General features: G+C 39.2%; 1 protein-coding gene across 3 annotated transcripts; it reads right to left on the reverse strand.

The window, feature by feature from the left end:
* Positions 1–43: 43 nt before the first annotated feature.
* On the reverse strand, positions 44–24,513 carry ca14 (carbonic anhydrase XIV). 3 transcript variants are annotated; one of them, XM_082553112.1, is made up of 13 exons: positions 24,391–24,513; positions 11,701–11,724; positions 8,417–8,596; positions 8,048–8,193; positions 6,541–6,636; positions 6,344–6,410; positions 5,840–5,997; positions 4,760–4,886; positions 3,906–3,929; positions 3,679–3,763; positions 3,461–3,502; positions 2,408–2,461; positions 44–854 (listed from the first exon to the last, which is right to left on the reverse strand). In XM_082553112.1, exons 1-13 carry the CDS (start codon positions 24,428–24,430, stop codon positions 743–745), a joined length of 1,155 nt encoding a protein of 384 aa, XP_082409238.1. In that variant the 5' UTR covers positions 24,431–24,513; the 3' UTR covers positions 44–742. The 3 variants fall into 3 exon arrangements, with proteins under 3 accessions (XP_082409238.1, XP_082409237.1, XP_082409239.1); XM_082553111.1 differs by lacking the exon at positions 24,391–24,513 and adding an exon at positions 11,960–12,109; XM_082553113.1 differs by lacking the exons at positions 3,461–3,502; positions 24,391–24,513 and adding an exon at positions 11,960–12,108.
* Between the last annotated feature and the right edge of the window lie 40 nt (positions 24,514–24,553).

Consider the following 24,553-nt stretch of genomic DNA (forward strand, 5'->3'; position numbering starts at 1 on the left):
CCAGATATTAACACGCGGTCATATGTAATCAAGAATCGGCAAGTTTGACATTCAGGTGTTTTAATGTGGTGTCCATGTTGACAAGTTAGCTGAAAACAAACACATAAAGAGGACGTATAGCACCCAAACCCTCGATGGAATAACTAAATGCACATAAATAAAACTGATTTACAACAAAATCTGCTGATTTCAGTTCAGAGCCAGAAATGTTCCGATATCGTGTATTTTATACAAATAAAACCTGCTTCAACTCTCGTGTGCATTGTTATCAAATTTTCTTCAATTCTTAGGTTTTAGTGAAAAATAAAATAATTTTAATTAGGATTATTAATGTGCCAAGTGACGTGTGCTTACAGTTCAAAGAACAAAGTGAACAGATAAAATACCGCCCCACTGTGATAAAAACAACAGAATGTTTATCCCCCAAAGTATTTACATGAGTCGGTCATATATTCCAGCCATGCATGAGCCATACCTGAAAAAAACCCCAGCAAAACTGCATATTTACACCAACTGCTCCCTGTGCAAACTGAGGAAATGTCATACGCCAGACAGAAATGGTCCGGGCAGCAGGTGGCTTCTCCTGTGTCCAAGTCCCTTCGCTTTTTTCATAAGCTGCTCCTTCTTCTTTTAGCGTTTTGTAAATGATAAAGTAAAAACATGTTGCTTCCTCTCCCCTGAGGAGATGTGGATCAGCAATAAACTCACTGATGAGAGGGACAGTGTTTGATGTTGCTGTGAGCTAGGGCACACTCTGAGGTGACAGCAAGGACTCTTCTTTATTTTCTGCTTCTGAAGTCGAGTTCATAGCCATGTCTTGTTTTTCCTCTTTTTCCTTCTCTGAATCCTTTGTCCTGAAACGTCAAAGCGAAGAGTTATCCCCACCAATTAATCGCACATACTTCAAAACTTCTCAGACAGTTTTTTTTTTTTTAAATGTCAGTGTAGTTTATCCAGAAGAGGTCGCTCCTTGTCCAAAAATACAGCTCAGCCCCGGTAAGGCTCCATTATATGATTAAAAAACAAAAAAAGAAAACTAAAAATGATCAAACACGGGTGTTTTAGGAACCTATGAGGGCAGGGGATAAATTAGTAGAGTCAAGAGAAAATAAACTAGCAGAGGGGGACATGTAACAAAGGATGCCCACTGGATTTACTGTGTCACTGTCATGTTTCAGTACAGCAAGAGTACATTTTTTTCATCACATATTTTGGATATACTAATGACATTTTGCTTTAAATGTATATAAATATCCTTCTATCCTTATCCATTTTTTCCACTTGAGTTCAGGGTCACAGGAAGGAGCTGGAGCCTATTGCAGCTGTCATAGGGAAAGAGGTGGAGTAAACAAGCCCCCATTCATATAAATGTCCTGGCAGTTCATTCAGATGTCGTAACAGAAGCTTTAAGAATCTGTGGATATATATCCTGTCTTTCAGGTTGGTCATGTCATATCAACTGCCATGTAATACTATAAAACGCATTCATAGAGTTGAAAAGTTATGGTATAAAAATGTATTGTCTTTTTTTTTTCATTTCCTTCCAGCTTTACTCTGTTTGGGAAACATTAAACATGTGATCTAATGCAATCCAACACAGAAGCTGTGTCAGGTTACTGAAGCAGGTTGCTGGGGCTGACAAAATACTATTAACACCTTTCAGTAAAATGCATTTCAGTTCAGTTCAGGTTTATTTATAAAGTATCAGATCACAACAGTAGTTGCCTCATGGCGATTTATATCGTAAGGTAAGGAGCCTACCATAATGCAGAGAAAAATCTGGTCCAGCCTAGAAAAACATGCACAGTCGGCCCCCTTATAGCTTCTGTGCAGAAATGTCAGTGCATTTAGAAGAAATCAGAGGTTGTGTCCCCAGAAAGCCTTGATGTGCCATTCAGACTCTAGTGGATCCTTGTGTTCTCACGTTGTTACACTGGTTTAAAACACAAGAGTATTTAAAAATGGAAAGCTATCAGCTATTCGCAAGAGCAGCGAATGATGAAAAGTTTCCTGTTGCCACTTTAAATCAACTAAACTTTAGCCAGTAGAGACAGATATTATTATTCCTTCCCATGTAAATTTACAGTTTAAGAGACAGTCCAACACAGTCACGTATGTATCCAGTGAGCACTGAGTACATTAGAAGACAGAGGACAGAACTCTAACACCTAAAACTTTAGGATTAAGGACTACTCTTCTTACTAATGACAGATGTTTAAGAAATTCTAACTGTACTCTGGAGGCTTTCTTGGAAGTTAAAATGTCTCACAGTCTTTAGTAGGTACTCTAAGAATGTCTAACTCATGAGGATAAGTTATTGTGAATAGGTGGTTAAAAAAGAATAAACTACGTCTGAGAGGTTGAAATTAAAGTTTTGAGGTCAGGGGTCATAATTTTGAACAGTGACCTTGGCATGGGAGCAGGCCGGTTATTGTGCAGGACATCCCAGCTAGAGGTAGAGCTGTCACAAGATCAAAAGATGGAATCACATGACAGGAACAGAAGAACAAAACAGAGAGTTAACATTTCAAAGAGGCTGTATGCAAGTGTTTTCTTCCCACTGTGCTCTCGTTAGTCTGAGGGACCGGAGATGAGATTTTAATGTAAAGTTTAAAGCAGATTAACAAAATGAAAGCTGATGGTTTCCCAAACTCCTCGAGGGATCTAATAATCCATTTTGAGAAGCGCTGAAGAAAGCAGTGAAGATGTTAGCTCTTTCCCCCATGAAGACAACATTTGACGACTTCCGCTGTACCATCGTTGATGAGGTTTGACACCTGAGTGCATATTATTTATATACACCCCCCCCCCCCCCCCCCCCCCACCACCACCACCACCACCACCACCACCGCCGACACAAACACCCAGTCATCCTGGAGGAAAGCCCTCAAATGTGACAGAAACTGTTCAGCACAAAAAAGAGAGACAGTGTTTACACATAGTAGGCATCCAAGGGGAAAAGAGTTAAATCGCTCAGGCATGGGAAGAGCTCATACTTTCATTAATCAGTGGTAATCATGAGAGAAGGCAGCGAATTATGAAATAGGCATGTTATTGCAGCAGAGGTCAAAGGATCGGATTATTCCCAGCACTGATCTTAGTGCTAATTTTATCTTTTCATTTCTTTCTTTACATTTCTATTACAGCCCAACCAACACTGGTAATGGTAAAAATGATCATATTTAAGTTAAAAACCATCTGATATTGTAACTAAATCAAAATATATCCACAGTTTTGTCCATGCCAGTGTATTCGTTGGACTCTAATTTATGTCTGCTTGTCAGCATACTGTAATTAATGATTTATATGTAGATTACTATGAGATCACCATTGTTTTCATTCACAGGGATCGAAAACAGAATGAATATGTCTATAAGCCGATCCAAGATCTGCGCTGAGGACGCCCGACACAGTCAGTGCTATCCAAAAGCTCTGTCAGTATTCAGGTCAGGTAAAGCACCTGTTTACCACGACTGCTTCAAATTGGAGGAGTTTAAAAAATCTGCCAAGAGAAAGGAGTTGGAGTGAGGCGATCCCCCCCAAAGTTTCTACAGGTAAACAGTAAAGTGAAACCAAAAAGAAAAACAGAAAGACCACAATGTGCTTTTGAAAGAGTGGAAAGAAAAAACAGCAACGAGACTATGGAAATCACGAAGCAATGCAGTAAAAACCTTTTACCGTATTGTCTTCACGATGAAGCGAACGATAACCGCCAGGCCTACACAGCCACACATCACTCCTATCACTATGGCTGTTACTTCTCCTGCAGGGATGACCACAGAGACAAACAGGAAAGCAATAAAAAGTGAACAGAAATACAGAAATAAAGCAATTCAGCGAATTAAAAAAGCAATTCTACAAAAAGTGACAGCAAAGATATGCATGGAAATAACTGCTAGTCTTACCAGACGAGAGCTCCTTCCCCGATTCTACAAAATACAGAATAAATAATCATTTTGTTATTTTTCGTCTCACACGGAGCAACCAATCGGTTTATCTTGACAGTATCTGCTGTTCAACTCGTAGTGTTGTGAAATGTTATGTCCACTCAGTCTTGCTGCCTTTTCAAGAGTGCTGATATCACAGGCTTTCCAGTTCAGCCACTCATTACAATGAGCATTTTACACAAATTCTTTCTCCTTTGTTTTTGTCTGCCACTCTGTCTCTCTCTTTCACTTCTCTCTCTGTCTCTTTTTCCTCTTCCCTCTTCTCTTGCGATTACAATGGAGACAGTGTTCAGTTTCTAAAAAATCCTTTTCTCCAATAAGCTTGCAAAGAAACACTTTTTCCTTTTCCATCACTTCCCCTTATTCTCTCTCTTTTTCTCTTTAATCATGCCATCCTAAGGTTATTGTCTCTCAAACAAAATCACCGGCAATCATTAGTATTCCCACATTTCTCCTCACTTTTCACGCTTTAAATACATTGTACTAATTGCTTGCTTTGCTCTACATGGTCACCCACTGACTTTATTGTACTCATTGTTCTTTGTATCACGAGCAGCAGATTGGCATTACAATCACTCAGTGTAGAAGGGCTAAAGTGTGGTAACACTTCAAAGCAGACTGGCTGCGACCTGTCCCAAATCTGCATTTCTTCAGTCTGAAAGGCTAAAAAGAATATTCTGCTAATATTCTAACCAAGTACCATTTTTCTAAGTGCTCATATGCAAATATGTGACTTCCTGTGCACCACAGCAACATGAAAGAGAGAATTTCATGTCTCTTTTAATTATCTGGTTGTAGTTACTCTGTCTGACCTGCAGAAAAGGAGGTGAAGATGACTCTGTGGTTGAGTGGCTGTGTTGCACGGTAGTTGTCCTGCAGCAGCATCCTGTCTGGTTCTTCAGCTTTACTGGAGTAAAGGATTTTCTCCAACTTCAGCAGCTGGAGTGGAGAGATAAAAAGGAGAAGAAGAGCAGTTACACTGAGTTCTAGACTGCACGCGGAAAGCAAGTTTATATCCTTCTGGTCAAGCTGTCAGTTATAGTGTAGTGCTGAAAGTTAAGTCAAAGTCACAAAAACATTCCAAGTTTACACTTTCTGTTACAAATAAAGAAAATATAACACTGCTGGAGTAGGACAGGATTTTCTGGACCATATGCAGGCAGCTCCTCGGCCAGTATTTAGTGCTGATATGTCTGCCTGGGACATGCTGGGTTGATGTTCTCATCAGAGGCAGATACAACCAATGAGCATTGCACAGCTGCAGGATGCACTCATCACATCCACAGGAAGCCATAACATGTCTAAACAGGTAAATATGTTGTTGGTAAGATAATGTTTTGTTATCTTAAAGGGATAATAAGTTCTGTGAGATATGTTTTTACATATATTTATCATGATAAAAAAAAATAAATAAATAATGGATTGGATTTTATATAGTGCTTTTCAAGGCACCCAAAGCGCTTTACAATGCCACTATTCATTCACACACTGGTGGAGGCAAGCTACAGTTGTAGCCACAGCTGCTCTGGGGCAGACTGACAGAAGCGAGGCTGCCATATCGCGCCATCGGCCCCTCTGGCCAACACCAGTAGGCGGTAGGGTAAAGTGTCTTGCCCAAGGACACAACGACCAGGACAGAGAGCCCAGGGATCGAACCGGTGACCTTCCGGTTACAGATACGCTTCCCAACCCCCTGAGCCACGGTCGCCTCATGAAAAAATAATACATTTCACTTTGATTTTAAAGTAAAAATAGGATTAATGTTGTACTCAATATGCTCAATCGACCTGTTTCATATTAGTGAGGAAAAACATAACTAGCTGAGCAAAAAATGAGGCATGTTTGTTCTCTTTTTGCACTGTTTAGAGATTAGAGATTTTAGATGTGCAGACCTGGGCTACTGAGATTTGAACCCTTTTATGGAAAAGGGTCCAGATAACACTCTGGTGGCACGGCGGTGTTGTCAGGGAGCCGTTGTATCGATAGTATCGCCCAAGATCCTCAGGAAGCAAAGACTGCACGTCAAAGGCTGGGATGAACGCTTTCTGGTCTGATTATGGATGAAAGGAGAAGAAGAAATGTGTAAATACCCTTTGCAGCTTTTGCTCCTAAAATGTGGAATGAGCTATAGCTGGAGGCCAGGCAGGCTCCATCTCTCGCTGTTTTTAAAAACACACCTTTTCTCCTTGGCTTTGACCCAGTGTGAGTTTCTCTCTTAAACTTTTACCCTTTGTATGCACCTGTACTATTTCTAATGTTCTTCAGCTCCTATGTATTCACTTATAGCTGATTTATTGTTTTATTTTTGTTCTCGTATTTTTTGTAAAGCCCTTTGGTTAGCTGTTTTCTTGTTTTAAAGTGCTTTAGGAATAAAGTGGAAGTGGAAGAAGACTTACCTGCGTGCCTGATGCGACTCAGATAGTTGAGGATGTTGTTAAACGCCGGGTTTGTCTCCTCACCTGTCTGGGAAAAGTCGGGCTTAAATGATCACTAAAATGCTCAAAAATATTCCAGCTAATGAGTGTAAGATTTACACCTTTTACTTTTTTATGATTATATGGATAGCTGCTGTGTGACAAAATTGTTTCATTACCACAATGAGAATTCCTAAAACAGCCAAACCGTCTTTCTGGGTCATCGCTGCAGACATGTTTGGGTAGAGCTCAGAGTTGTAGTGCACCACATGGAGCTGGAGGGAGTAGGAGGACACGCAGTATTTTTAAAAATTCACTCTGACAAGGAAGAAGGGGGCAAAGAGAGGCTTGGGTTTAAAACTGACAGACAGAAAAAGCTGGATGCAAACTCAGTCCTGAAAAGCACTGAAATGTCTCATTATGCTGTAAAAGCCCAAATGCCAAGTTCATTTTTAAAAAATGATAATTGTCCTTTTCTTAAAGGTGTATCTATATTCAGCTCACCTTCATCCTTACTCCACTCTTTTACCTTCTTTCTTCTACCTTGTTCACTCTTTCCAAATTTTATTCGGTCACCTACTCGTGTCGTTCCCTCTTTTAAATTCTGTATTTTTTTTTAAATTAACATTAAATCAACACAAATGTTTCTTGGATGTCATTTCCCCCCTTAGCTTCTCGTCAGTGGGCTGTTTCATTATCACAGTAAACCAAAATTAAATCAACAAAAAAGTGACACAAAGATTTAAATATAAAATATAAGAAGATCTTTAAATATACCGATGCAATTCCAAAAATAAATAATTGTATTTGTTAAAATAACATTTATCTTTATAGGAGGGTATATTATATATTTGTTATTAATATGTTATATTTAAACAAATATTTATATAATCTCAATCATCACTAAAAAATGAAAAACACAATCAAAAATAGTTTATCAGAGAATATAAAAAGTCTCTCATTTAATTGTGTCAATTTTTAGTTAAATGCTTACTGCATTTACTGCATGTGCCAAAGATAAATAGATACATTTTTAAAAAGAGAGTTGGGTTTTTTTCACTTTTGATAGAAAAATAACTGAATTGACTGCTAATTCTCAAAGTGTTTTTCTATCAATCTTTGTCTGTCTTTTTGACTATTACTTAATTAAAAAGTAATAGTTGTAGCACAGCCGTTTTACATAGTTTTATGCACGCGAGAGGAAGCGATGAATTTCTTTGTGACTATTTCCATCTGCAAATTCACACATTTACTGCTGTAATTGTTGATACATATTGTGTGTAGTCACATATTTGTAACCAAGAAATCTGCCTGCCGTCATGCTGCCACAGAATTTGGTGTGACATGCACATTGCTTAATTGTGTATGTCACACATGTAATGGCAGATTCCAAGAAAACCTTTTTACACAAGTGTGTCTTACATACATGTTAAATCAGCTGAAAAAAACTTTTATATTTATAAAAATATTTGTCTTTATATTTATAAATGAATGAATAAACATCTTTATACTGGTCCTTGTTGTTTATTTATTCATTTATTTATTATTATTAATTTTTATATTACAAATCTGTTTAGTCCATGCTATGTTAAGTGACGCATCATGTATTGTGGGTGAGTTTCATATTTACTTTAACTGTATGTGTGTGGTTACTGGTAGTTAACAGTCAGATGTGTTTAAATGTACCTCTGCATCTGCACTCAGTCCGTTAATGGTGTGTTCACTGCCTCCGGGACTTGGGCCGTCATTGCCCCAGTGGAGGTGCATTTGTATGGCTGTAAAGAACCACGGCAGCCCCCCGAGTCCCATCCATTCTGGCAGTTCAATCACCACTGATGGAGAAATAAACAACACTGGTGACTTGTTTCTAGGAAAGTGTATAATGAGAATCTACAATTTTAAAAGTGGATATAAAAATGGAAAGTTGCAAGTCATCTCTTATTAATCTCCTAAAGTAATTAATGAGCTATAAAAGTTTGCTGACCACATCTGACTCCAGTATAAACAGGCAGACCGTAAAACTGGAACGGGAAATGAGCTGGCTGCCAAAGTTACCTGTGTGTCCGTTATTGTACATAGTGAAGGGTTGGTTGCCGTGCTGGCTGTAGCCCAGCGGAGTCACAGGGATCAAACTGGGGTCGTATTTAGCCTGCGTGGTCATCACATCAACTGGAGACTGTGAGGTACCACCACAATCCGGGAAATACTCTGACCACTCACTCTGGCCGACTAAGCCTTTGACAGAGGAAAGACCGTTACACTGATGTCATTCAATCACACAGCTCACTGGCTCAGTGAAAAGCTTCTATTGATGTATCTCTAATTATGCAGAACAATTATTCCTCTATGTGCTCTTTAGGTTCACAGGCTCGTGGCAAAAACATGCACACATCCAAACATGCAGGGAAATGGATCTAAGCAATGAATCAAAGAAATCAGCACCGCATTAATTTTTATTAACCAGAGCAGTGGATCAACTGCTTAATCAACGTTGGTTGTCACCTGAGGGGATATATTCTAACCCAACTTTGAATGTCTGGTAATATTTATTTGTCCTAATATATTTATTTGTCACTCGTTTAACATTACGTAGTTGTTTAATTAACACAAATAATAGTAGCGCAGTGTCTTTTTTCATATTTTGCATGACCACATTAACCATGTTGGGCTCTTACTTGTCAGACTCCTCATAAATCAGTGTGGGCATGATCGCATATTGAATGAGGAATGAGTGAGGAGTTGGAAAGACTTGTTTTTAGTTTTTTGGACTCTTAGACCTTTGCTTTGTGTGTGTTTCTTAGTGTTAGTGTTGGTTCTTGTAGCATAAATAATGTTATTCTAGTGATGCTGGTGCCTCGTAAGGCTCAAATTGATCAAAACATATTAATACAAAGGTTACTGAGGGGCTACTCTGTTTATTACTTAGTAGATTTAAAATATCAACATTAAAAAACACAAAAGCAGTAATATGTGTTTTCTGATTACTAATGATATGTGTTGATGATATTTGCTACTAAACAGCTAGTTAATGCAGATATCTGTGGTCAAAGAGACACAAAACATAAATAAACAAATAAACCATGTACAATAGATGTGCAATGATAGATAAGATTATAAAATTACTTCTAATTTAACAAAGTGCATTATGATTGTTGATGAGAGTCCATTTTTTCATAAAATACAGTGCTTTTTAAAAAACATAAATACTATATTTGTACTATGAGTAAATTCCTACAGCTATGTAAAAAAACCCATTAAAATTGCTTCTTTTTTTTTTATAAAATGTGATGCTTAATTTTGGATGGTTAACGCAGATGATGGTAAATTCTGGAAAAACCATTGTTGTGGCACTGATAATTACTGACTTGATTATTGAATGACAGTGTCAGTATTTTATATAATTATAACCTGATGAGCATGAAAAACAAAGTATATAATAACCTGTACAAGATTCAGATATTTTTGCTGGCTTCCATAGGAAATTACTATGAAATGTTGGTCCCCTGCTCACATAATATCTAATATGTAATATCTGTTAATGTATAAAAGATTAAAGAGTATTAAGATTAATTATTTTTAAAGAATTTAATGGAAAGATGGACAGAGATACGCTGAGAAAGAAACTGAGGGAGAGGAGGGTAGTTGAGGCCTGGGTTCACTGAATTAAAAAGAGACTGGTCTATTCTATTGCACGATAAAAGAAACTTAGAAAAGAGGAAAGAGAAAGAGCGACATGTGAGTCAAAGAACCTGAATTTCAATTGCAAAGCGAGGAATGCTTTAGAAAACAGGCACACCACTGACACCTTTTACACACAAAAATGCAAGGTCTGTCATGTTATTTGCAGCTGTAGGTTCACTGATTCTGTGTTTAAAAGCACATTATACCTCTGCAAAACCAACACTTCCTCTGCATAGACACAGTAAATTCAGAAGGCTTTGTTTACACTCAAACACACAGAAATTGAGGAATTGAGGAGGGGACTTGACATTAATTATGTAAACGCATACCACATGTCCACTCCCACTGCTTTCTCCATGTCTCCATGTAACCCCCACCTTGCCCTCTCTAATCTGCCAAATGCCCACTGCCCCTCACTAGCTACTCTTCACAGCAAAGAACTTCAAAGTCTTGCAGCCCCCTAACTGGTTGTCATGGAGGTCTCCATGGTGACTGGAGGCGAAAATTATGACCCCCATGCACCCACCCTACCTCTCAAAGCATGCTACAACCGGCCTGAATGCAGCTAAAAACAAAGACACATTGAGAGGGTGATGAGGAGATCACCGACTTTCCCTTAATTGTCTCTAAACTCCTGTGAAGACAAATCTCTGACATCAAGTGATTCTCCACTTCACAACCTTGTGCTTAATAAAAACTGATTTTCTGCATTAGTAAACACACCGTATGTACTGCAACACAATCTTACAGTCGTCTGCCTCTATATCCAGTATAATAAGACCTAGACACACATGTATATACACTATCTGCCTCCTGGTACAGACTCTAAAGTTTGCTGTGTATTCTGCATGTACTGTATATCAGTGCTGCTCTCCTGAATACATGCAAAGGGTGCTAATCTGTGCACCCCATTCATTCCCACAATGTCTTTGTCTGCAGCATAGGCAGCCAGTGTGCCTCAACAACACAATAAACACATAGGATATTGTGCGCTGCAACAATACACTGTGCGATTTGCTTTGCTTTAGCTTCATTCCGTCCCATCTCCCTTGCTCTGTCCAACACACTCATCTTCGTGCACCTGCCTCTCTCCCAGTCAGCCTCTCTCTCAGGCTTTTTCTAGCTTTCTTCCTTTCAACCGGCCTCCACCCACCCCTTCATCATCTCTGTGTGGCTGCTGCCCTCATGCCAGTTTGCTGAACTGTAACTAATACAGAGAAGGGGAAAAACAGAGGGAGAAAGGGTGGAAGATATGGGAGGGGAAGACCTAAATCCTACCCCAGTTACAGAAGCTTTTACCAGAATTTTAACATTTTAGAGATCCAGATTTAACATGTGCAGCCAAGCAGGTGAAAACCCTGCTTAGTTGTTTCATGCAAAACTTGTGCAAGTCTTTGACGTTATCAGATTAGATTGCGTAATGGATTACACATTAAACTGTACGAAATGTCTCTATTTGTTTTCAGGTCATTACAAAATTGACTTCAGGACTTTGCTCCTTATGTTTAAAGTGCTAAAAAAACAACAAAAAACAAACAAAAAACAATTGCCCCAGATATCTAACATACTCTAACCATAAATCTAGACAATGTTGTGCTAACTATCACTCAATAAAATAATCTGTTTTTTAATGAGCTACATTGGGAACTTGAACTTACCAGAGTAAGTCCAGGTGATTTCCTCTGAAAAAAAAACAAAAACAAACAAAAGAGAAAAAATTCCTGAAATTTCTGTTTTGGTTAAACCAAATTTAAAAATTCACTTTGAAAAAAGAAAAGGCAAAGGATAAAAGATAGATCAGGAAATTACTACTTTTCTTCTACTAAGGCTCAAACTGGAAAACCCAAACCATCAAATACCAGAATCAAAGCCAAAAATCTCACATGATGCCCGTTATTATGTTAATTTTCACCTTACCAGCAGCAAGGGCAGGCATCCACTGGAAAAACAGAAGTATTAGCAGCATAAAAAGACCCAAAGTGTCCATGTTATCCCGCTTTGCCCATACACAGTGAATAAGAGCAGACTGAGAGATGAGGAACGAGCAAGAGAGAGAGTGAGAAAGAGAGGAGAGAAAGTGACGGGCTCCAGCAATCCCACCTGCCACAGCTCTGTTTAACAGCCAGAGTGTTGATGTCACATGCTGAATTCACTCAGGCACACAGTGCACTGGTCTCAGCAAGAGAGAGATGAACAGAAAGTATGAAAGAAGACAAAACGAGAAAATCAGGGGCGAGACAAGGCCCGGTTTAGGGATCAGTTAGTGAGAATTCATTCAGAGTTGGAGGCGGAAAAAGACAAAAAGACAGGATGGAGGAAATTGGGTTAAAAATAAAAGAATGAAAGACCTAACTGATTAGGGAAGAGGAGAAATGGAAATATGTGAAGGAAAAAAAGATGTCTGCTGTTTTAAACATAAGTTTTTTTGGTAGGAAGAACTTCTGTGAGTTGAATTTGAGTCATTTAACCACACCTTCTGCATGCACGCTTGTGTATGAACTAGTATTTTATTCTACGTCACATACAGAGGCAATTTAGAATCAACAGTTAGCTGAACACGCAGGTCTGTGGAGTTCCTTGTTGATGCAGAAGAACTTCCTCTGGTGTCATTAGGCAAGATGAAAACTCTTTGAACAGCTGATTTGAACATGTAAAATTCACCAGAGGCCTGATAATCACGTTTCTACTTAGCACATCTAATCAAACATTAAACTGATCTTGCTACTGAAACTTGTAAAGATTCTGATGCATTTAGTTACTGAACTTTAATCAATAGTGTCAATAATACCAATATTTCCTTTCTATGATGAAACTTTTATTTATCTGTTATAGCGTGACTCTCTTTTGCAAAAATACCCTGCCTAATGCAGGACAATCAACAGTGTTTCCACAGACACAAATACACACTGTGAAAATACAGATGAAAAATATACAAATTGTACGAGATAAAGTCCAAAAATGACCAAAAAGAATAAGATTCAAAGCCCAAAATATCAAAGTAAGACCTAATTGTAAACTACCACCACCCCCAGATGTACTAGGATAAAAACAAGAAACCACAAATATTTTAGAAATCTGTCAAAAACGTGTTTAACAAAACTTTTTTTCCCCATGCTAAATTTCATGGCATTACAGGGTTAGTGATGTTGTGATGATCTATAGGAGGCAAAATGACAAGAGCTATGCCATTGTTCACAAACTTTATGATCCCACATCAGCTGTAAAACCACATTGTATGAAATGAATGATGTTGAGCTGCTTGGGCAAGAATATAGATGACAAGAAAAAATTAAAAAGAAGAAGAAAGGAGAAAAAGGAGGTCATACAGGCAAAGAATAAAGGTGTTTAGTACAGTCAGAAGATGTGGATGAGTGAAAAACAGAAAGCTGAGAAGACAAACAAGCGCTGGTTCTCATACTAGTATTGCTAGTCAACCTTCTTCTATGTTTCGTTTATCAAAAACCCCCAAAAATGTCAATAAAAGTGCAGTTCTGATTTTATTGCATCACCCCTCCATCTTCTCCCATCCTACGACTCTGCCTCTCCACCCTCGCACTCCGCACTCGTTCTTTTATCCTCTTCCCTCCTTTCCTCTTTGACTCCGGTCAAGCGTTGTCGTCCACTTTTGCTTTTTCCTCAGCTGTGACTGTGTGTGTCAGAAGCCTGCAGGTGTGATCAATTTTCTTGTCTTTGTGACTTTGTTCACATGTGACTGCATGCATGACTGTGTGGTATGTATGTGCATGTCATATATGAGGTTTAACCACAGTCAAATACTTGACTGGAGGTCACCCTCTAAAGGCTCTGCAGTTTATTAACAATATGGTGTCAGATTTATGCGTTTTATTGTTTTCTATTAATTTCTTCTTGATTGACTTGAATAGCAACAGTAGCACAGTGTTTCTCTGAGCATGAAAAAACATGAAGTTCGATGATTTCTTCATAGAAGAATGCCTATCACAAACTGAATCAACAACAAATCCATTACAAAACTAAATTACAAACAACGAAAAAACTGGTTCTTTCACCTGCTGCAGCAAAATTATGGGAAAATTACAGATTTTTTTTGGTTTGCAAGGCCTCTCTTTGAATGCAATCTACTCTCAACACTGTCAGTTCTTTGGAACTGATACTCTGACTTTTGTTATGAAATAATAATAATAATGCCCTTTTTTAAAATAACTTACTCGTGCTTCACTACAAACAATATTTGTTATTGAGGTGCAATTGATGCAACTCTGCTTTGTACTTTTATCAGTCACATCTTGGAGGTCATTCACAGTGCAGGTGACATTGGGGGCCATTGATTTTCAAATGTTCGTCCAATATATAACCGACAGCTGTTTCCTGTTCTTGGCAGACAGGAGTGGCCTCCACTGTGCTCTTCTGTTGCTGTAGCAGATCTGCTTCAAAGTCAGATGTGTTATGATTTGAGAGATGCGCTCCTGCACAACCACTCATGTTTGTAACGAGTGGTTGACTGACTTACTGTTGCTGTTCTGCTTAAAATCTTCTGGCCGTTCTTCTCTGACCTCTGACATCAACAAGATATTTTCACCCAGCTGCTGCTCGCTTGATATTTTCTCATTTCAGACCATTCCCAATGCCAGCAGGCCAGCAGTATTCGAAACAATTAGACCAGTAGCTGTGTCACTTTTATTCCCCTTTCTTCTTGATGCTTGGTTTGAACTTGATCACTCTACTGACCATGTCTACATGCCTGAATTTGAATTTCTGACCTGTGATTGGTTGATTAGGTATTTGCATTAATGAGTATAAAGTGGCTGCTGACTGTATGTGGTGTGACTGCAATGGACCATACAGTGGCTGCTGCTATGTTCATGGATTCTACATATTTTCTTTGTCTATTTTCTGATGCATATAGTTTCACGAGTATCATTTTTGCTTTTCTCCATTTAAGCAATTTTGTAAAATTTCAAGTACATTGTTCACATTTCATTTTTTGTGCCTAAAATGTTTTTACTCTACATTAGGGCTACATTTTTGCTGCACTCCATCCAAAGTCAGTAAGGTGCAGATAAAAGTAAAGAAAACTTTTGTTTATTGTTTCGTCATAAATGCCACAGCAACCCAGTATGTCAGTGGACACACTTTGAGTAGATTGGCTACTTTGAAAAAAAATGACCAGTAAAATTTCTTAAACCAGAAACAGATTCAATGTTACTGCAAAGAAAATATATGCATAAAAGAGTTATCTCTATGTCCCACATGAAAAGATAACCAAGCTAAAAGCATCCCAGTGCGATCTTTACTTTTAAAGATATTAAAGTTATACACATTTTGGAACTAAAAAAAAAAAGTTTCAAGGCTTGTCTGTGTTTCCATATCTGCCGATCTGGTTACAAGCCCCTAATAAACTTGAAGAGACCACTCAAGGCCCACATGACTGCTTTGTTATGGTCAATAAACTTAACCCCCGGAGGTCTCCTGGATCCATTTCCAAGCATTAACTTCAAGGTTAAGTAATTTATTTGTGGTTCTCTCATGGATTCTAATTTTAAATAGAAAAACATCTTTTAAAAACCAGAACACAAAATTCCCATTTCTCATCTGGGGTCTTTCTGACTTTACTGTGTTTCTTCATCACGTTGGTGTAAGTCTCACATCAGGAGTGTCACTGTCACCACATCTCATATCACAGTCTCATCTGTGCAAGTCAGTAAAACAGTCTAAACAAAGGATGTCAAACTCCTTTTACAATGAGGGCCACATACAGCCCACTTGGATCTTCAGTGGGGCAGATGAGTGAAACTACTCTTTCTGTCAGTGTAAACATCTTTAATTATACATTTAATCCCTGAGATCTTTTAGTATAAGATAAATAAGTGCAGTATCTACAGCAGGTCTTGGTTTATCTTCATGACAAATGTGTAAATGTATGAAATGTAAACTACTATCCTGTAGCTTTAAAAGAACAAGTTTTCGTTGATTGATGAACATTTTCTCTTTTTTATACTGACATTTTTATATTAGACAGTAAAAAACTGGACCTTTTCCTGTTTATCTTTTAGGTAACTATTTTGGTGTAGTATCTTTATCAGCAGGAAAAGCTGTCAAATTTATAGAAAAATACAAAATTTAATGCAACCCATCATATCAACCTAGACACCTCTAGTTTTTTCTAAGAGTAACATCATATTAGTCACTGCAATTTTAAAAAAATCATCCCTTTTTTGTTGTAAATCAGTCCTGATACTATGTGCATCAGAAAATAAACAAAGACAAAAATATACTATATACACAGAAACAATTACTGAATAGTATGACAAAGTCACACTACATATGTGTGTAGTTCATGCTTGCATGTAATAACAGTGTCATAACCTGCACGTGTGACACAAGACTGAGAATATGTGTTTGTAGCTGCTTCGACTGAACCTCTTCTGAGACCGCGTTTATATTTGCTTTCAACTGAAGAGCATATTCACTGCTACCACTGACAGCATTTAACGGCCTTGCTGTTTCATGCATATTTTAAAAACTTGAGAAGTGATTTGATTGAAAACACTAATGCAATGCTTCACAGCGTTGTTTCATAAGCGAGAGATCTGTATTTCTTTCTGGAAAATAACAATTTGATCAGTTGTGCCATTCAAATGAGAAACACATCACACAATGACTATCACCTTTAGCAGTGAAGTATGTGTAAAACCAATAGCAGTGTGTACAAATACTATGAGAAAGCCTGATGTGGGTTCTCACTGGTGTGAGATTGATGTGAGAATGGCCAGTGGCGTGTCTAGAAAATTTTTGTTGGGGGGGCCAGGTAGGGGCACAGATTTGGAGAAGGGTGGCAGATTTAATTGGCAGATAATGTTTAAAAAAAAAATTCTACCAACCCTTAACCATAATTCAATAATCCTATAAACCTAATAACCAAATGCACTTTTAACTCTTATTAGAATGAGATTTTAACCACTACGGTGCAAAGTTTTTAGATACTGCGTTGATAAAGTACAAGAGATACAATCAGTGCTTTGTCAGTGTTTACTCAGCATTCAAGGACAGCAATATTTGCATAGTATTTTTACTGACATATACTGCACATATGTTTTGGGCAAAAACATTTTTGAATATTAAAATACGAACATTTGTAGCAAACAATTGACAAATTAGCCAATTCCAATGTAAAACTTTCTCTGCCTGTTAAAAAAAGAAGATAATCTTCTCACAAACTGGTGTTTGATTTTGAAACAGGAAAAAAGTGGAGAAACAACTGAAAAGACTAATATTTGAATAAAACCTGAAAGCAAGTAAATACTTTCTATGCTGCCTTATGGTAAACTTTGGTAATATTGATAAAGAACAACACTGGCTGATGATGAAATACATTCAGCTGGCATGGTGACACTGCCAGTATAACCTGCAGGGCTGGACTGGGACAGAAAATCGGGCATTTTGACTACAGACCGACCCACCAGGTATTAAAGCCATAAAGCCTTTGAATGAAAACAAACCCTGTTGTGACAGTGATGTACAGTCTTTTTGGTATATGTATGATTTCTATACATTTTACATCAGATAAAAACTTTGGTTGTAAGATTTAGATAATTATTTAATAAAAGCTAGATATTTTAAATGAGAATAAGAAAGAAAAGTATTTCTTTGTGCCCCCTTTCCCTGTTAATGCCCTACCTGGCCCCCTGGCAAAACTTTGCTAGACCCGCCCCTGCACAGTTACCAGCTGTCAGCTACATAAAAAAGGATCCTGGTGGGTGGTCTTCACGTTTCCCTCTCACCAGATATCCAAACCGACATCATGACCAGCAGCTTTACAGCTGTGGCTCCAGCAAACATCAGCTGATACTAGAAATTAATATTAAATAAATTCTAACAACAGCCGATCAAGCTTAAACGTGCTGCTGTTGTTTAGCGCAACATCTGCTGGTTTCGTCTTTCTGGCGCAAAGTGGGCGATAAACAAACAAGAGAGAAAAGCCGATCAGCTGATCATCGATCAGTTTCATGATTGAAGTAGCAACAGGAGAGGCAGGATGAGAGAAGAGGCAGCTGTGCAGCGTAAAGACAGAATAAATCCAGCTTTGTGTCTTTTTCCATTCTAGCTGAAGTTCGGGACAAACTGCGTCTCTTCTCAGCTCAATACGAAACGTGTAATATTTTCTCTGATTGAGGGACCATTCCATTTTTTTATTTTTTATTTTTTATTTATTTATTTTTTTTTACTAAATGACATCAGAAACAGCAGTATGCGACATTACGTGATGGCAGAGCTTCAGTTCATCCTTTGTCATTTTTTTTTTTTTTTTTTTTTTTTTTTTTTAATAAATAGGACAGGGGGAATGAATGAGAGAGAGAGGGGGAGAGAAAGAAAGAAAACCCAAAGGGGAGAAGAGACGGTGAGAAGGGGGGGAAGAGAGAGAAAAAAAAAAAACTCCTGGGTCACCTGTATGGAGAAAAAACAAACAAACAAACAAACAAAAACAAACAGAGGAGACAGCAAACAACAAAGAGCAACATAATAATAGAGAAAACAAAGCACCATCACAATAAACTAGCTAGTCATAGATATCGGTATTTACTAAGTAATAAACGATATTGTGCAGCACGCAAGATAGACAGCGCACAGTGTGCTTTGAGGCAGCAGCCAAGAAAGCTTTAGTCCGCGTCTGTGAATACCCATGTGTGCATACCTGTGTGGATCAGCATGCTTGCATTCCAAAGGTTTCTCCATGTAATGATCTGCTAGGGAGTGTGGGGGGGCCACAGCCCCGTCCTCCAGGGTGTGAAGCGGGTATGGAGGAGATCAAAACTCCAGACATCCAGAGGCCCCCAGAACACAAGAGACCATGGAAGACCAACAGAGGGGCAGCCGCGCCACTGTCCCAGTAAGAGCTGAGGAGAGTCCCAGATGAGGGCTCGCCCAGCAGCCGCGGAGCAGAAGTCAGGGGGAGTTGCAGTGACGCGCCCGTGAGCTCCGCCGGCCCCCAGCTGCGCCTGAGTGACCGAGCCCTAGGCCGAGAGGCCGGGGGCACCCCACCTCCAAAGGGGCCCGAGCGAGCCCCAGGCCCCAGGCCCCGACAAGCGGCCGCCAAGGAGTGAGCCGGTGTGCACCCGGACACCCACCCCCAGACACAAAGAACCACCAACACACCGACACCTGAGGGAGTCCGCCACCGGCAGGGGAAGTGGTGGTGGGTGGAGATAGGCCTCCAAACCATTTTTTTAAGGAGCCGTTGGCAACTCTACTAACTAACCTTATGAATAAAATAAAGTTCACTATCAGTAACATCATAGCAACCGAACAGCTGTATAAAAACTCCGTCAAGCTGGCTAGAACGCAGTATGAGTTATTGCAACTGACAGTAAAAAGTCAGCACAACGAAAATAAACTCCACCTAAACTTAGTTTATATCTGACCCAGATAGACTGCAGGTCATGACTTCTTACCTGAAGTTCAGTTCACCTGACACTCGGACTGGTGGCTGCCTCGGGGCTCTCCTCCTGCCTCCCCTTCCCTCATCCACCTGCTGCCTCTGTGGAAGCCCCGCCATAGCCACCACCAAACAACGGAGTTATTTCTACACATCGACCTGCATCTGGCCAATCCACCACCTCTCATTGTTCATGCCGTTACAAAAAAAATAAAAAATAAGTCAAATAAGCCCGATGGCCAGTCCAGCTATGTTAACCTGCAACCAAATCTGCAGCTCCATACAGCAATGTTACGACTTAGATTATATCTTATAACGCATAACTCTTATGTTAGCTGCCCTCAGTAGCATACTGTCTGAAATATTCCACGGCTGCAATAATTCTTTAAGTGTTATTTTTTCCTTGGTATTCTAATTTCGCCGAAGTTTACTAAACTCAACAAACTTAATATTACTTACCGGGACATTTATTCTGTCCTCATTTTCTTTCACCGAAAAATTGTTTCCTGCAGTGCCGTCTTTCGTGCTTGGCTCTCCTACCTTTGCTAACGTGATGCACATAGCGCAGAAGCCGATGCTGCATTCACTTACACTCGGATATCTGAGCGTCACCGTGAAAACATAATCGGACATTTGATATTTGATTGAATTTTATTGTTTTGCCTTTGGGGTGGCACCTGGGGTGGCCAGTCTGGTTGGGGGGGGTGGCCTGTGCCCCCCCCCAGGCCACCCCGCTGGACACGCCATTGAGAATGGCGTCAAAATGATCAATAAAAACTGTCATTAAATAAAGATCTTCGGTGTGAACACCAGGGGGAGCCCTATCCATGTGACATATTTTGGGCTTAACGAGCAGAAAATACACCCTAAAAGTAAATGTTATCGTCACTTCTTCCTGCAACACTGGAAAGATCGTTACAATCTTGGAACTGCTCCAAAGATGCCGAATAAGGAAACATCGACATTTATTTAGGTGAAAAATAGCGAATCACAAAAATAAATAAATAAACTAGTGAAAACAGAAAGACTGAGCCCACGTGAATCCACTGCTTCACTGTGAACCGCAAGCGCCACCAATTAAAGTCTCCACGCACTGATTAGCTGCGCAACTACTTTTAAACTGGATATAAATCGCCCTTTAGGGAACAGTTCCCTTTAAAACCTCAGAGTCAATCCAAGCAAGAGTCTTTTGATCTAGATTACATCACATTGTGGATTCAAGGATAAACTTCAAAGATAAAACTGAAAAGGTTACATCACTTACTGCATCAAGCATAGAAACAACAGGATATAGAATTTAATTAATAAAATCACTGATTGCAACTATTTATCCCTTAAGATAAACAAAAGTGTGGGGGGAAAAATCCCACCAGGTCTGCTCATAAGTGTTTGAATTATTTGCTATTTATGTTTGTTGTTGTTTTTTCGTGAAACTCTGATCTGTTCTCTTCCTCGGGTTGTTGACAGCGGTTTGTGTGACTCGTGACTATTGTTTCTAACATCTCTGGCACTGATCTCGCGATTTTAGTTTTCTCCACCTCCTCTGTCTGTCTCTCAGCTCCATCCTTTCACACAGTGCACCGGAGCGCTCAAACGTGAAGCACTTCAGCCAAATTATGCAACACTGGTAACACTTGCCGCTCTCCCATTGGCTGTTGAGTCTTCCACTTGGAGGTGTGGCTAAAGTGCTTCCACCTGCCATTTGCCAAGTCTGTGCCGAGGGCGTGTCTGCCGGTTTCATTCACAAATCTAGCAGCGGAGCGTCTCTCCGACATGTGAAGATCCCTCTGCTTATTCTGTGGCACACATGTCTGCTCCGCAGATGTACGCCTGCAGCCTGAACAGAAGATGGATTCTGACTAGTTCAGAATGAAACTGTAATGTTTGTGGTAACAGCAACAAATATTACTACCATAATGGTGTCCTTTAGCACTTGTGTGATAGTAACATATGAAAAGGAGTCTAGAGAAATGTCCGTGTTAAAGGCAGGAGGCTTAAAATAACTGTTGGATGTCGGTGATCTTTGAGCCCTCCGGGAGCAATTCATTAAAAACAGGTGTGATCCTTTCACAGAAATTACTGCATCAGCTCAGGAACACTTCCACAAATTATTGTCTGTTCACATCCACAAATTTTCTTTTTTTCTTTAAAAAAACCCCCACACATGGCTTATATGTGAACATAATCCAGAAACACTGCTATCTTCTCTGTGCTAACCCTCATTTAAAATGTACTCAGGCAAGGATGTTGGACAAATCAAAATTTGAAGTTCTGTTTGGAAAAATGAACACAGCATCCCACAACTAAAGAGGAGAGAGAACATCCAGTTCGTTATCAGCAGTCAGTCAAAAAATCCTGCATCTCTGATGGTGGGTGCATTGGTGCCTATGGAATTGAGAGCTTGCAAATCTGGAAAGGCACCATCAATGCTGAAAGACATATAAAGGTTTTAGAGCACCATATACTTCCATCCAGACCACATCTACTCCAGAGAAGGAGAAGCAACGTGACTTTGTAGTAGAAGACTCTAGTTTTTAAACTTGCCTGCCTGCAGTCCTGCCTTCTACAAATAGTCAATACATCATGAAATTAAAAGTACAACAAAGAAGATCCAGGACTTTTTGAGCAGCTAGAATCCTATATCAGACGAGAAAGGGACGTTATTCCTCTCCCAGAAGTCCAAAAACTGGTCTCCTTAGTTCCCAGAGGTTTACACACTGTTGTAAACATGGCACCCCATCCCAACTTTTTTGAGACATGTTGCTGCTATCAAATTCAAAATGAGCTGATATTATTCTTGGGTTGAAATATTTGATATGTTTTCTGTGTTCCACTGTGAATAGAACAAGGGTTCATGAGATTTGTGAATCACTGCATCCTGTTTTTATTTACATTTTACTCAGTGTGCCAGTGTTTTTGAAACTGACATTGGAAGCTGTAATCGCACTGTAGTTGCAAAATACATTGTGAAAGAGTTTGCGTGATACTTTGGAACTGATTCCAAAAAGCATGTCTGATTTGCCCAAAGGTGAGTGCACTATCACTGAGGAGCAGATATAGTAGTTAATAATTGTGAGGCAGGCGCTAAAGTACCAGGCTTCAAACCAAATAGTAACTTATTTAAAATTTGAAACAAAGTTTAGTAGTACTAAGCAGTTTCTGCCTGTTCTGCAATGAAAAGAAATATACTGTTTAGACACTCAGGTACGTGCACCCAAACACATAATAATTACAAGAGGGATGTACAGTGTGTTTCATCAAGTTCCTTTATGGATATTATTTCATTGTGATATGGCAACATGATCGACATTTCCTCTAAATCAGAGGAAGCTGAAGGAGAAGGTAGGGCAGGGTAAAGCAGCAGTGTGTAGTAGTTTCCCAGCTATCCTGACATGGTCTGAATCTTTGTCTTTCTGATGGAGGACAAAGATACAAAGAGCACAAAGAGTGTATACTGCAAACTGTCTCCACTTTATATTGCAGCTCTTTGTGTCTTTGTCTTCCATTAGACCAATGACTTTTCAGTCCTAGTGTCTGATTCTCACCTCACCAAACAGGAACTTCAACTTTCACTACCTAAACATTTAAATGCTTTCACACTGAGTAAGAATGTATGTAGAAATGTCTTCTACGTAAAGTAATCGTGTAAATGTTTAATTTAGCTTCTATAATTAAGCGCTCTCACATCCCTCTTTGTTTCCCTCTAAATCATCTGCTGAATCCTTTTTATTACATTCATGCAATAGTCAGTTTTTACTACAATCAACCCAATGGAGCAATGCTCTGATTTCCACCTCAGGGACCGGTTTGACATACTGAACTTTGACCCACTTAATTGACAAACACATCTTCCATAGATGATACTTCAGCTTGTCAATACAAGGACTGATAATGAGAAAAGAGAAAAAAAAACATGGAAGCCAAGTGGAGGATGGGATTTGAAGGGGATGGTCTTCAGCAAGCATGAACTCAAAGTAGGTTCAGTGAGTTCATGTGCTGTAGAGGAATGCTCACGTAGCACACATACGACCTTTCCCCTGGTTTATTTTTTGCCAAAGTTCACCTGTTATTGTATCCTGACAATAAGAGGGTCCTGTTTGCGCACCTGATGTTAAGGTTACTAAATACTGAGGGACTTGACATAGTTGCAGGCCTCGAAGATGGTAATTGTCAATCTAACAAGGACACAGCCTGTTGTGTACGTTGAGGAGGGTCAGTGGGTTCATGTGTATGTTAAGCATGGGAGTGGGGGAAGGGTAGGCCGTTTATCATAGGCTGAAACATACTGGGGATTTCGGATCTAAAAATACTAGTCAAAGCCAGTAAAATCGTGGCCTTACAATAAAGCCCAATGAGGAGAGAGACCAGCAATAAGATAAGTATGTAGCATGTGACAAGATCATGTGTATGATCCATGTACGTTGGTATAATGCATTGCAAGTTTCAGAGGGAGGGTCAGTGAGTTCGCTGCTGTAAGGCTATATATCATGGTACTGGGAGGTGATTTGTTATCTGTATGATTGCATGCAGCAGTGTGTGTTTTTAACTTAAACATGAAATGACACTGACACAAAGCAGGCAATCACACTTTAAATACGATATTTCATTGTTTGGAAAATTTATCACCTCAGCTCTCCTTCCTACTTTCATCCTCTGAATTCCAGTTTGTGACACTAGACAAACGAGTTGGTAAGCTTTAAACTGAGGAAAATACAAAAATGTTCACATGAGATTATGTAAAACTGCAAGAAATTTAGCAAATAAACAATATCCGTCTAATATTGCAAGTTATGTAACCCAAGATAACTCAGGGTGAAAGAATTGCACAGCCTTGTCCAGGCAGAGTGACCATCATTATAAGAAATGTGATTTTCTAGTCTGTTCTGGGCAATATAATGAAAAACGTCGCCCACTGTTTATTTAGTTATTATTTTACCTTTGAGAGGCCTTATTTGTAAGCGGTTTTCGTGCTCCATGCGTGCCTTCTGCTAAACCTCTCAAGTCCCTTGTTATATTTATTTATCAACGTGCGTTCTTACGCTCTCGGTATGAGTAATTTTTGCGCACATCTCGTGCATAGAACATACTGTGCACATCTC

Source organism: Aulonocara stuartgranti (assembly GCF_965226115.1).
Source record: "Aulonocara stuartgranti genome assembly, chromosome: 11".
Lineage (NCBI taxonomy): Eukaryota > Metazoa > Chordata > Actinopteri > Cichliformes > Cichlidae > Aulonocara > Aulonocara stuartgranti.

Bases quoted from the DNA above. Each gene is read 5' to 3' on its own strand.
- ca14 (XM_082553111.1), bottom strand. From the start codon at position 12,029: ATGGACACTTTGGGTCTTTTTATGCTGCTAATACTTCTGTTTTTCCAG. The intron at 8,194-8,416 runs GTAACTTTGGCA...TTTCTCCATCAG, and splicing joins GTACAATAACGGACACACAG to TGGTGATTGAACTGCCAGAA. The intron at 4,887-5,839 runs GTCTGCACATCT...TCTCCACTCCAG, and splicing joins TTCAAATCTCAGTAGCCCAG to CTGCTGAAGTTGGAGAAAAT.